We start from the raw sequence: 11404 nt of genomic DNA, 5'->3' as shown, positions 1-11404 counted from the left end.
ATCAATTGATATTCAGCTCAGTTTTTCATGGCTTTAAAGATATTCCCTCTTTTCACTGTCTCCTGTAAGACTGCCATTGTTCTAGCCACCAAAACCTCTTTCTTGGACAATCACACACTTTCATTATCTTCTTCCATGAATATTTATAGAAGTTACCAGTGTGACTTTTGATAAAATGCCACTTTGAAAATGATATATTCTTTTAAAAACATCCCCAGTGCTTCTGCACTTCCTATAGAATAAAGGTCAACTTCGTTGTTTTATGTATGCACAATTTCCATGAATTTCCTTTTAAGTCTTACCTCTCACTCCCTTTCCTGTGCATTAAAAATCAGGTGTCAAACTTTAGGAAGCTTAACATATAGTTATTTAATTTCCTTTGCACAGAATCTTCTCTGCTTCATCGTGCTCACATCCACCTATGTTTAAACATGTACTTTTGAAGTTTTCCCTGATCATTTAGGTCACTCATCTGTAGAAGCTGCTCTCCTTTGATATTTTCTACATATTCCTTTACTCACTGGGTTGACCATATGATATGTTAGCTCTCTATTCAGCTATTTCCCCCGCAGTGTGTGAGTTCAAGTACAGAAATTATTTATACCTAGGAATTTTTATAGGGCAAGTTTAGTTCAGTTCAGTTCAGTTCAGTCACTCAGTCATGTCTGACTCTTTGCAACCCCGTGAATCACAGCACACCAGGCCTCCCTGTCCATCACCAACTCCCAGAGTTCACTCAAACTCATGTCCATCGAGTTGATGATGCCATCCAGCCATCTCACCCTCTGTTGTCCCCTTCTCCTACTGTCCCCAATCCCTCCCAGCATCAGAGTCTTTTCCTGTGAGTCAACTCTTCGCATGAGGTGGCCAAAGTACTGGAGTTTCAGCTTTAGCATCAGTCCCCCCAATGAACACCCAGGACTGATCTCCTTTAGAATGGACTGGTTGGATCTCCTTGCAGTCCAAGGGACCCTCAAGAGTCTTCTCCAACACCACAGTTCAAAAGCATCAATTCTTCGGCACTCAGCCTTCTTCACAGTCCAACTCTCACATCCAGACATGACCACTGGAAAAACCATAGCCTTGACTAGATGGACCTTTGTTGGCAAAGTAATATCTCTGCTTTTCAATATGCTTATAGGGCAAAGAGTACATCAAAATTCAATAAATATTAATTTGATGAATGAATACTAAGGTATATCTAATAAAACATAGATCATTTTTATTCCTGTTTATTTTTATTACAGTGTTCTTTTGAAAAGGGAGAATATTCAAAAGTAATTATCAGTTTAGCAGATCTTCAAATGAGAGGGAGAAATAATAATGATTCAAGTCAGAGAAACCATGAAATAAATGTGTCACTCACGTAGTCTCTGAACAATTAAGAGTTACATACAAGTCACCCTTTAGATTCTGTGCAATTAAGAGCATCTGATTCTCCCACTACACATTCATGAAGATTTCTCCAGTAAACCTCATATTTTGTTTTCTCTTGCTTATTACATCACATCAATCTTATTACATCAGATTACCTCTATGAATTACATAAATATCCACATAACACAAGTTACTGACTCAAGACTAACAATACATATAAAAGAAGCAATCTCAGAGAGACAAGCAAATTTGGAATATATTTTCCCAAAAATGAAATTCAGTTCAGTTCAATTCAGTTCAGTTGCTCAGTCATGTTCGACTCTTTGCAACCCCATGAATCACAGCACGCCAGTCCTCCCTGTCCATCACCAACTCCCAGAGTTCACTCAGACTCACATCCATCGAGTCAGTGATGCCATCCAGCCATCTCATCCTCTGTCGTCCCCTTCTCCTGTCCCCAATCCCTCCCAGCATCAATCTTTTCCAATGAGTCAACTCTTCACATGAGGTGGCCAAAGTACTGGAGTTTCAGCTTTAGCATCATTCCTTCCAAAACAATCCCAGGGCTGATCTCCTTCAGAATAGACTGGTTGGATCTCCTTGCAGTCCAAGGAACTCTCAAGAGTCTTTTCCAGCACCACAGTTCAAAAGCATCAGTTCTTCAGCGCTCAACCTTCTTCACAGTCCAACTCTCACATCTGTACATGACTACTGGAAAAACCATAGCTTTGACTAGACGGACCTTAGTCGGCAAAGTAATGTCTCTGCTTTTGAATATGCTTTCTAGATTGGTCATAACTTTTCTTCCATGGCAATCATTATTTTTACCATAATTAAGGTGAAGTAAAGAGAAAGTCATTTCATTCACTCCAAAATCAACAGCCAGACAATATATTCCAAATGTACTTTTTGGTTTTAAGTACATGGTATTCAAATAAACTAACTCTCTAAGAGTAAATATTTATAAGATCAATGGGTGCATTTTTTGAGTCAGTGCTTCCCCAAGTTGTTATAAAGCCTGTGTCTTTCAGGTATATCACTGTTAAACAGAAATAAATAAAAATATATTTTCCCTCAGGATCTTCCTCAGAGCTTCTTTGACATCTTTGTTTCTCACAGAGTAAATCAAAGGATTCAACATGGGAGTGAGTAGGGTGTAACACAAGGAGGCCACTTTACTGAGCTCAGGATATGTGTCAGGAGTGAGATACATAAAAGAGCCAGCACCATACAGTACACTCACAACTCCCAGGTGGGAGCTGCAAGTGGAGAAGGCTTTCTGACGTCCCTCAGTGGAGGGTATCTTTACAACTGTGGACACAATATACAAATAAGAAACAATAATAACTATGATGGTAGGCAAGATAATGATGCCAGATAAACAGAAAGAAACCAGTTTATGGATGAAGATGGTAGAACAAGACAGCCTTTGAAGTGGACGGTCATCACAGTAAAAATGGTCAATGGTCCGAGATGCACAAAAGGATAAAGTAAATGTCATGCTGGTCTGAAGAACTGAGCTGATACAGCCACAAAAATAGGAACCAGCCACCAACTGAACACAGAAACGTGTTGACATCTGGACAGAGTAGAGGAGTGGGTTGCAGATGGCAATGAAGTGGTCATAAGCCATGGCTGCCAGGAGAAATCCCTCGGTCACAATGAAGAGGGCAAAGAGAAAGAGCTGAGTCACACAGCCTGCAAATGAGATGGACTTGCTCTCAGACCAGAAGTTGATCATAGCCTTGGGTGCAATAACAGATGAATAGAAGAGATCAATGAAGGAGAGGTTGCCTAGGAAGAAATACATTGGTGTGTTCAGCCGTGGCTCTTTCATAATAATGACCATCATGCCAATATTTCCTAGAAGGATCATGGCATAGACAAGCAGAAAAAGCAGGAAGAGGAGAATGTGGAGCTCTGGGTGGACCCTGAAGCCGACAAGAATGAAGTCAGTCACTTCTGAGTGATTGGTTGTTTCCCTGTCACCCATGGCAGACACCTGCTGAGAGGCACAAGGCAAAATAAATGAAACTGTGGCTTTGATTCTAGTGCTATCAATACTGTCTTAAATGTAGATATATATGATTAACAACTTAACGAGATATTGCATACAAAACAATCTTATTGTCAGGAGGATGTAAGATTAGGGGTTAGATGTCATTAGACTTCTGAAACTGTTAGTCTATTAAGCAGTAAAGGAAGCTCTTTGGTTATTTTATTTAAATCATATTTTTTCAGGGAAGTAAATAAGAAAGTAGCATATTTTCCTGTGTAATTTAACTCACATTCTGAATTTCTATTTTTAATATGTTTATAGTTAAAATTTATGTTCATCTAAAATAGAAGTATTATGTAGCAATCTAAATTAGGAATATTATACATTATCTAAAACAGGAGTGGCACATATAATATTAATGATAGTGTTTGTAGCCATTATTATAGTGCTGTCCTTGTTTTAATCACAATACAATGGTAATAATAGTAATAAATATATTTAAAATATTTTAACCTTCTTACATCTCAATTTATTTATTTCCACTATAACTGTATCCATCTTTGGAAACATAATAGAAATAAATAAGTTATTGATATGTTAAATTAACAGCAAAAATTGCTAAGACTAGATATAACAAAATTCTCTAAAGCTAGTTCAAATATATGTTCATTTACTCAGATCAAAGCCATTCCCCCAAATATATGCATTTATATTCCTTATTATAATATTTCATTTCTATTAATAGTTAATTTTTAAAATGTCATAATCATTTAGCCCTCTCTTTGAAGCAGAGAGAGAGAAGCTGATGAACATTCCAGTCCTTACAGTGCAATGAATGACTTTCTACCAAGGCTGCATCAATTCAAGGGATCTCACTCTTCAGTCAGGGGAAGTAAACCTAAGGAAAATACATATAGGGAGTTCCTCTCCTTAATTCTAGTATGCTTTGTACCTCTTACAATAAGAACAATGGGGTACGCTTGCATATTTAAAGACCATAGCAACCCTGTGTTGTCCATAGTTCACGATCGTGAGCTGGAGTATCAACAGTTGTATTTATGATGGCCTTAGTTATTTTTAAGCCTGTGAAACCTTCTTCAGGATATTTCAGCCTTGAGGTTTTGCTCATCCCCTGTGATAGATTCCTCTGGGAGAGGAGTAATAGTAAAGTCAATTATGGAGACATAAGTACAGGCTCCAAGGCTGTCTTCTATGAGAACATTGACAAAGAAAAACTTTCTGGTTATTGTCACAGCAGCCAAGTCGATAGGCAGAAGGAAACAGATCAAAAAGTCTGTACTATACGAAAAATGTTTTAGATAAACACATATTTAATATTATGTAATAAATTACATGAGCTATGATTGTAAAAGGCAAAAATTCACCAAATTTTGGTCTTCTATATTCTCTGATGTAGATATACTTCATGGTTCACAAATTTCATCGGAATCACAAACTCAAAGTAAAATAAGGCTTTGGTAATTTTATGATTTTGTATATTTAAATACTAATTATTAAGAATATCATGGAATAAATGATAGTATTCAATAAAATTATTTTTAAAATCTCTAGTAAAAACATTTATAAGAGATCGGGACTAATATTTTAAAATTCCTTAATAGCCACTGTGTGACTGAAAGACTGCATTAAAACCAGAGACATTATATTCTATTTAATAAGCCTAATACAAGTATGCCATTTTTCCTAAATATTTCCATAAGTTATTGCAATCCTCTTTTTTGAACATAATTGATTTTTAATGTTGTGTTAGTTTCTGCTATACAACAAAGTGAATCAACTATACGTATATATATATCCCCTCCCTCTTATATCACAATTTGGTCAATATAGAAAGAGAAAGCAGTTTAGGAATTTTAAACAGGAAAATGCTAATAATTAAGGTGAACGAGGCCTATAAAGTTTGGGAAGGCAGAATGAACTTCTAGCTGAAACTCTTGCGATGACTCTTAGAAAAACATAGAATTAATTCACAAAGTGAGGCTACCATTGTAGGTATGGTTTAAGAACAATATTGTTGACTGTGATCCAAGGGTCATATACACAGCAACAAATATGTGTCAGTACTTTCTTATCCACCTAAATAGCTTCCCTAGGAAGTTAGAGGTTCAACAAGGCTTCAGAGAAAAGCCTCCATGTTTCCATAAATTCCTAACCAGTAGAAAAAGTCAAAATGAATGGAACATTGATCCAAATCCCAAATCTGTATGGATCTATTACAATTGGTATTGTAAAGTTCTGTGTCAAGAAACTTAGTAGCAGGAGGCATTTTAACTTTTTAACATCTCCAACTAAAAAGAACCTGGAGAGGAGCTTTGGGATCTAATCCATAAAATATAACAAAATTCACTATACTTTTTCTCATTTCTTAAACTTTCCACAACACCATTAGCAATAACAACATGCTGCTGTTTATAAGTAAGAAATGCTTACTGGAAATAACAATAAACGGGATGAATTCTCAATAAATTCAAAGACTGAAATCATTCAGTGTATGTTCTTTGATTCTGGTCAACTTAAATATAGAAATGATTAACAAATAGACAAATAGAAAATGTGGATGTTAGAAATAAACACTGCCTAAAAGACCATGGGTAAAAAAGAAATCAAACTATTTTTTATCTAGTTTGAACTAAGTTGTAATAAATTATGATATAGCTAAATTTCTGGGGTGCAGAAAAAGAAGTATTATACTTAGTGGGATATATAAAACCCAGAAGTAAGTACTATAAATGAGTAAGAAAAGAACATAAATAATCTATCTTAATTATGTGAAGGAGAAAACAGTCGGGGCAAAAAAAGGACAATAAAATAAAACAAGGTAAATAATAAAGGCCAAAATTAGTTAAATAGAAATACATACTATAGGATATTTACAAGCCTTAACACTGAGATTTTGAAGGAGTAGTATGATATATAAAACTCTAGCCAGCTTAACAAATACAGCAACACTGAATCACAAGTGTCAGGAATGAAAAGGAGATAGCACTACAAATCCTTCTAATACTAAAATGGACATAGTAAATACTATTTTTTAATATCAGAAATGATAATTTTTAAATAAAGTATTTTAAATACAATAAAGTGATATATAAATGATAAATATGAATTTTAAAATATCTACTAACCTGCAGATATAAACTACTGTATATAAAATAAATAAACAGGGTCCTATTGTAATGCACTGGGAACCATATTCAATCCAGGGAATGGAGGAGGAGTAATTGTTGAAAATATTTTTATTTGAAAATCAGTTCAAAGTGGTACACCTGACTTTCTGGTGTTTGGGGTTTGCCTTCCCCAGTCTGCCCCCTAGACTAGGGCAAAGAGCATCCTAGTCCAGACTAGTTGGCCCAACCCAGATATCTGGCAAATAAAACCACCAGGGGAAAGGCCCATTTGCAGCCAGGCCCAGTCCCTTTGAGAGACTGCCTGGAATACCGAGGGGCCACCTTCCATGATAGCCACTTAGGGTCTTTGAGGCACCTCAAGGAAGGACTACATTATTCCTTATCCCAGGAGCAGGTACAGCCAGACACTGGCTTAGTTTGAAAATGAAGCAAGCTCTCTGTCTAAACAGCAAACCGAGTTTCAAAGAGAACAGTGATGTCCATTTGGCAAACCCCCATGGGTCTCCATCTTTTTTCATGAGGAGCCTGGTAAGGAATATGAATGACTAAGATACTGACAACTGTTGAAGCTGACTGTGTGAAAGATCCTGACCTCCTCTGATCGTGCGTGGAGAAAGGGTCACTGTAGGTGCTGCCCCACTTTACAGAAGAACAGAGAGAGGCTTAGGGAAGTGAAGTAACTTGCCCAAGAGGAGAGGAAGAGTGGAAATCTCAACACAAGATAGCCTGACCTTTCTGGGTAGTGCGATTATCAATCATCTGCTCACTGGTCACAGACAAGGAAGTGACACTTTCAGGGTGGGAGAAGCGCAAACCTGGGTCAGGAATCAAGAATGGGAAGTCACCTAGTCTCTGCTGATTAATATTATTGGCCAAAATTATCATTATCGTAAGTCAGAAAAGGAAGCCCACCCACAGCCTGAGCAGTAGAGAATCCCTGTAAGACCCATCCAGGCAATTGGAACTGAAACATTTCAATCTCAATTTTTTTCTCCCAGGAGATGCTCAGAACCTTTCTGAGCCTCCGGATGTTTGGCTGTAAAATGGAAATACTACTGCTTTTCAGAGCTTTTGCGAGGATGAGCTAAGAGCAAGCACATATGGCACAAGCCTGGTATTTAACTCCACCTTTGCCCGCACCCAGATTAAGGCTTGTCAGCTTTCTCACCTCCAGCTTGCTACAAGTCCAAGTACAAGAAAGTGGTCTCTAAGAGGAGGGCCTTTCCTTGTTTCCAGGCCTCCTACTCATAATCATTGGGAGAACATCTCAAGGCCACTAGAACTTTCAGACAAAACTAAATGACAGTGGTCCCACCTGTAACTGAAATTTGTGATAACAATGCCAAATCTTTATTTCATCTCAACCCAAAGCTCTGCCACCACAAAATCTGTGGCAGTCCCACTCTGAGTGTACATGGGACTTGGGGGTGGTGGTGGGGAGCTTGGATTCTGCAGGCTACCCGACAGCTCCATTCTACTTACTGTCCAGTGAAGTGGGAAACCTTAGGTGGATCCCAGTCCTCAATTCCTACACCATACACTGCGGCAGCAGAACCCTGAGCCAGAGAGGGTCTGCGTCTCCTTGTCCAAACACGACAGGACTTCTCTGCGAATATGTTCTGACACTCCAGCACTTCACTGCCCTGCAGAGAATCATGCCCTAAATCACTATCACCTGTCAATGCAGCTAAAAGCCAGAAACATTTCGTTTCCCAGCCACAGTACTGCAGTGATCCCCTCTATCATACTGTGCTTGGGGAAACCGAGGCCCAGAAATCTGATCCTCCTAAGGACCCCCCAGCCGGTGAGTTCACTGAGGCTGGGACTGGGACTTCTCACTCCTAGACTGCCCAGCCCTAATGAATCAAAAAACTTCATTTTGAGCTACTCCCTCTGGCCTTAAAGAGCCAGGAGTGGGATGAAGGGTGTACAGAGTTACAAAAAGAAGCCCAAATTGTAGCCTTAGATTGCTAATCAGTAATAAAATATCCCTCTAACCCTAGACCTTCCCTGAACTGACAGACTGAGAAGGTAAAGCAAAAACTACGCTGGGCTAGCACCCAACCTTCTTGGGCCTAGTACCCCAGTCCCCAACACAAGGCACCTGCAGAGACCACTTGGTTATCCAACCAAAGAGAGAGGGTCCAGTTCCCATCCCATCTGCAGGCTGTCACTCTGGGGAACAACAGTTATTGAAGGCCTAGATACATTTTCTCTGAACTCGGAAAGGCTCCAAAGAGAACCAGAAAGGGCTGTTTAATCTCTACCTTCAGGCAAATAGCTGAGGCAGCAGTGACTGCCACCAGAAGTAGGAGCTAAGCCACCAAAACTATGGAAGGACACAGAAGCAGGAGAGGAGCGAGGTAGCAAGAAGGAGGCACTGATCCAGAGGGTTGGGGAACGGGGTCCCCCTCTGATCTGCCTAACAGTCACTAGGGGGGATGGGAGAAGACCCAGCTTTCCAGAGGCTTAAAAGTCCTCCAGCCTTCACCTTGGCAGCCAGCAACCATGGAGCTTCTGGTAAAGTGGAAGTGTTAGTCTCTCACTTTACAGCGTCGGAGTCTTCGTGACCCCATGGACTGTAGCCCCCCAGGCTCCTCTGTCCATGTCTCCAGGCAAGCATACTGGAGTAGGTTGCCATTTCCTCCTCCATGGTAACTTCCTGACCCAGGGATCAAACCTGCATCTCCTGCATTGCACTGCAGATTCTTTACCATTTGAGCCATGTGACCAACAGTTTACAAACCCCCTCAGAGACTTTTATCCACCTCAAATCCAGGGGTAGGGATCATCGGCTCCATGCTACAGAGAAGGAAACTGAGGGGCGCGGAGACGAAAAGCCAGAACCCGTTCCCATGCAAAGTCTTAGAGCCTCGGTTGAGAAACGTCCCTGGACCCTGTGAAGGGCAGGACTAAAGGCTGACCAGGAAGGCTTTTAGCCCTGGTCCTCTGGCCCAGCTTCCTGGGCCTCTTCCCAGCAGGCATGCATCACCGAGAACCCCGGGTGGGATTCCGGCACACACGTGGACGCTGCTCAGGTTTGGGGCTGCAGGTCGCAACAAATAAGACAGGAAATTCCACATTTGCGCAAATGGCCTTGCATTCCCCCCCCCCCCCCCCCCCCATGAAAAACTGCCGGCTCCCAGGCGAGGGTTTCCAGGCTGGGATGTGGCGCCTCCAGCCAGCCCTAGAGTTGCAGCCTCTTATACTCAACTCGGCCTGCTACTGGGCCCACTGAGAATTTCACGCCTCCATCACTTGACCAGAAAATCACCACTCAAAGGCCCACTTCAGATGGACTTGGGATCTTCCCATTCAGAGCCGGAGAAGGAGTCTGGAGTGGGGGCCACCCATGGGGAAAGGGGTTGTGGTCCAGAGACCAGCGCTGCCCGGCCGGTACCGTCCTTACCGTGCAGGCCCTAGGGGACGCTTCATTGGTGAGATGGCTCCAAAGGGTCGTCCAGGGACGAGTGCGGGGTGACGGCCTTGTCTTCCGGGGAGCCTTGTGTGGCCTGACGGGGCAGCAGCAGGGCAGGGAGGCGCGGGTAGATGCTTGGGCCTCCGCCGCTGCAGCGCTCGACCTCCTGCTTTAGCCCACGCCGCCCGCCTACCGCCTGTTCAAGCCGGCCCGGGAGTCCTTGGATCTGTGGAAGACGGTGCCGCCGCCCGCATCCCCGCTCCTCCTGGTTCAGTAGCAGCAGCAGCAGGGCTCCATGGGCTCCAGGTTCCCGCCCAGCAGGGCCTCCCCGCGCGCCTCGAGTTCCAACAGCTTCAGAGGCTCGTGGGGCCACCTCGTGCCGCAGGCGCAGGCAATGTGGCGCCCACAACGCCGCCACAGGTCGCGCGCTGCCTGCCTTGTGCCGGTTGGTGGCGTCCAGGAAGCCGCAAAGCTCACACAGCTGCAGCTTGTCGTCCTGCAGCCACAGATTCGCGTCCTGGAGGCCGAGATATTCGGCGGGAGCTGCCACAGCCGTCGGGTCACGTTGAGCATCAGTATCAGGCCCCCGTGCTCCATCCAGCACGAGGCCCGCCTTCTGGGCCCCCTAACGCTGCATCGCTGTGCCAGCTCCTCCTCCGTCCAGGAGGCATCGGAGAAGCTGAGCCAGGTGCCTGATCCCGAGCCCTGCTGGTTTTCCTAAGGTCTGGTGAGGAATTACTTCTCTCATTTTCATTTTTTGCTTTATGATGCAATACACTGGTCAGAGAGACATTTAGGTCCCTTGCAGAGGGAATGACTATTACTCTGATTTTTCTCCCCAGGAAAGAGTTTCTCTCAGGACTCTTTGCCGCTATATTTGTTGGTTTAATCAATTAAAAAGTACAGAGAACTAAAGAGAAAGAAGCTGCATTCCCCGCCCCCTAATACTTGTTCCTCTTAGCAAGTTTAAATCATGATCTATAAACAGTGAGGAAATGGAATCTATGTTGCAGAAATGGAATCTATGTTCCTGTTAAACAACTGTTTGCTTCTTTTCATACTGTTGATTATTCATGAATTGCTTGATTTTATAGTTGGTAAAGGGTTTATTCTATTCTAAGGAATGTGTAAGGAAGCCTATCCCTTCGTGAGACTGTCTCATGTTTGTTTATTCTCTGAAATAAGCATTTGTTTTTTCTCTTTTCTTTTAGATGCTTTTAGTTACATTTATGTCTTTTAAAAAACATGTCTCTGTTGAAACCAGAAATGTGTTTATGTAACAGATGAAGTGGCTTCGAGTTGGGTTTCTGGAGAATTGTCATTTTGATTTTGTGCTACTGTGTTACGGTGGTTTTTCATCGTGCTTGATGAGTTGTTTCTCTGCTAGAGCATTTGAAGTAATGAACATCTTTCTTCCTTAGGTAGAGCTGCCTTTTTTTTGGGGGGGGGTAACTTGATTAT

At 41.9% G+C, this 11404-nt stretch overlaps 1 protein-coding gene across 1 annotated transcript; it reads right to left on the bottom strand.

Annotated features, from left to right (window-relative positions):
- Positions 1-2419: 2419 nt before the first annotated feature.
- On the bottom strand, positions 2420-3370 carry LOC138435216 (olfactory receptor 9K2-like). Its single transcript, XM_069579562.1, has one exon. It carries the CDS (start codon positions 3368-3370, stop codon positions 2420-2422), a length of 951 nt encoding a protein of 316 aa, XP_069435663.1.
- Between the last annotated feature and the right edge of the window lie 8034 nt (positions 3371-11404).

The sequence above is a fragment of the Ovis canadensis genome, chromosome 3 (assembly GCF_042477335.2).
Source record: "Ovis canadensis isolate MfBH-ARS-UI-01 breed Bighorn chromosome 3, ARS-UI_OviCan_v2, whole genome shotgun sequence".
In the NCBI taxonomy this organism is placed as follows: Eukaryota; Metazoa; Chordata; class Mammalia; order Artiodactyla; family Bovidae; genus Ovis; species Ovis canadensis.
This window is presented reverse-complemented; position numbering and strand designations above follow the sequence as displayed.

What these genes read in the sequence shown, in the direction of transcription:
- LOC138435216 (XM_069579562.1), bottom strand. Translation starts at nt 3,370, where the DNA reads ATGGGTGACAGGGAAACAACCAATCACTCAGAAGTGACTGACTTCATT.